Source organism: Atta cephalotes (assembly GCF_000143395.1).
Source record: "Atta cephalotes unplaced genomic scaffold scaffold00013, whole genome shotgun sequence".
Taxonomy (NCBI): Eukaryota; Metazoa; Arthropoda; class Insecta; order Hymenoptera; family Formicidae; genus Atta; species Atta cephalotes.
This window is the reverse complement of record NW_012130077.1, coordinates 4,350,357-4,353,157: the sequence shown is the minus strand read 5'-3', so window position 1 is coordinate 4,353,157 and position 2,801 is coordinate 4,350,357. Positions and strand designations below refer to the sequence as shown.

General features: G+C 35.0%; 1 protein-coding gene across 1 annotated transcript in view; it reads right to left on the bottom strand.

Annotated features, from left to right (window-relative positions):
* Window positions 1-338: 338 nt before the first annotated feature.
* Window positions 339-2,801, bottom strand: part of LOC105617536 (homeobox protein Hox-B1a) — a 15,695-nt gene continuing 13,232 nt past the window's right edge. Inside the window, exon 2 of the mRNA XM_012199092.1 lies at window positions 339-823. Coding sequence (XP_012054482.1) covers window positions 339-823 — 485 coding nt within the window. The remainder of the gene's footprint in view (window positions 824-2,801) is intronic.

Genomic DNA, 2,801 nt, shown 5'->3' with positions numbered 1-2,801 from the left:
CGCCACTTTTGAATTCGGAGGAACCGTACAATATGATGGAATTACAATCAATGTCATACTTATTCTATAGTTTAGAAACGGGAAGATAGATGTATCCCGTATATACATATATATATCACATACCTCTACTTTCAGGATACAGAATGACATTACTTGTTTTAACTTTTTCGCTGTATTATGTTCTCATGATGCAGCCTGAAATAGTGAATTAAAAAATGACTCGTGGCTGCAGTAATTGTCATGATTCTTTTTAAACTTTTAGCTCTAATAGTAACTGAGCTTTATCAATCATCGAATCATAGACCATAGTGCCGTTCGTTACTGCAGCAAAAGTCGCGTCAATCTTTGGAAGATGGGGGTGATTCTCTTCTATTGTCACTAGAGAAGCTAGATAAACCGAGACCACCAATTTCATGACTGGATGAGCCCGTTGGAGAATTACTGCTGCTCCTAGCACCGCTCAAAGGCGTCACGTTTGTGCTATCCGTCGGTATTAAACCTTCCTTCATACGCTTCTTTTGCTTCATTCGTCTGTTCTGAAACCAGATCTTCACTTGCGTCTCGTTAAGCTGCAGCGTGGAAGCGATCTCGATACGCCTCGCTCGCGTCAGGTACTTGTTGAAGTGAAATTCTTTCTCCAGTTCAGTGAGCTGTTTATTCGTGAAGTTCGTACGTCCTGTGTTGTTGAAGCTACCGGCTATACCAGCCAACGAACCGGCGATGCAGCTCACTGTTCCGCTGGCAGTGCTTCCGTACACGGATGAGCTTGATCCTGCGGCTGCGCCGCCACCAAACTCGATTACGTTAGGATTTGCTTTCGTTGCTGAAACAAATTTATTTTTTCCTATAAATAGAATGTCTATGTAGAATAATTATATATTATAGATATAGACCAAGTCATCAAGTCAGTTTTAGCTGATATATTCTTTAATCAATTTATAATCAATTTTTTCTTAGCGGAAAAAATAATAGAAAATTATATATATTTTTATGGAATAAGAGTTTCAATAGTTGTAAAATAATTATTCTCATGTTTAATTTTAATTGTATTCGCAGCGCAATTTAGAATATAGTTATCGATTATAAAATAACCGAAAAAGATTTTCGTTAGTTAAATATCCACTGAATGAAATTTTACTTTTATAGAAATATGTTTGGATTTTATTTCATAAACATGTAAAATGCAAAATTTTTAATAATTTATAATTGTCAAATATAACAAAAATAATATTCTCATTAAACAAAACGATCGTTCTATTTCCAATTCGAATGGTCTTTTAAGTGAGTAATAGAAAACGTAACAGACATGAACGTAATATGTGTCGAATCAAGATCAAGTCAAATCCTTTAAGTGACAGTCGTTTGCTGGCCATAACAGCTGGTCACTATCCGGGGAGCAGTTTTAGGGAGATGACCTGTACAAAGCTGAAAGAATGGTAGGGTTGAGCCCTAAATCTGGATCAAATTGCATCAGCTGTAAAGCAAACATCCGCTACGTCGTTACGTAAAATTTTTGATTTTTCTGCTCTATCGATGTTTCAGATATGATTATAGTAATATTCGGTATTATAATGTAGATCTTATGATGTAGACAAATTTTTGCTTCAAAAGATAATGCAATTAAAATATTGAAGGACAGAAGTGACAGACTTCGATAGAAGGATGAGGATACATTATGAAAATTAGATTGTTATTTAGACTACGGTATGTAGCAGTCAATTTACTTAATAGCAGGGGACAAAACTGTCAGCCACCGCCTTAAAGTCGCGTCTTCCCTATTATGTACATTTTCCTTCAATGTCTTCAGCTTGGCCCCCTTCGACATTTTTATAATACATTTTTTTGTTTGGCCTTAAGAAATTATAATATTCTGACGTTCTTTATGCAAAAATCATTTTACGTGTATCGTATGTACCAAATATTTATATTTATAAAATGACTTTTGCGAATTTTCTAATATAACCGAAAAGATCCGTCACTTATACTCAGACCCTGAATTTAGCTTGCGGCCATTAAGCTTACGGTTTTCCAAGCCGAATAATAAACTTGGACAAGTTCTATTAGACATGCCACTGCCAGATACAATGAAATGTTTCTCGTTTCTGCGACTCATTCATCAATTTAGCACTTTAACGGAGGACCGACTAGGTACGGTGCCGTTGATTTTCTGTACGAATTTTCTTTGGCAACAATGAAGGCGTTGTATCCATACAATGTAGAAGAAGAAACTTAGAATTTTCGTAAATTCTTATTAATATATGCATGCAGGAAAGTAGATTGTTTTTTAAATAAAAGAGATTTATATCTCTCTTTAATAAATAAATAGAAAAAGGATTTGTAGTAGATTTAGAATTTCAAAATAAATACGATAGAAAATTGAATCTCCGTTACCACAAAGTATTATCGGCAAATTACGCTCGTGCATGTTACGCAGAAATTATATCGCGAGCACGCATCGAGTATTCTTACGTCAGCGGTCTAAGCTCAACGTTATACTGCATGTACAGAGAAATTAATAGTCACAGTTTTTAATGTTGGAAATCATTTGCTGCATAAATAAATGATATCGATAAAATAAGGAAAATAAAAGAACCGACATGAAATTCTTAATAATACTAGCTGATTATGAGTAGAGAGAGAGAGAGAGAGAGAGAGAGAGAGAGAGAGAGAGAGAGAGAGAGAGAGAGAGAGAGAGAGAGAGAGAGAGAGTAGTAGTAGTAGTATAGTAGTAGTAGTAGTAAGTAGTAGTATAGTAGTAACGTTAAGTAACGTTAACGTTAACGTTAACGTTAACGTTAACG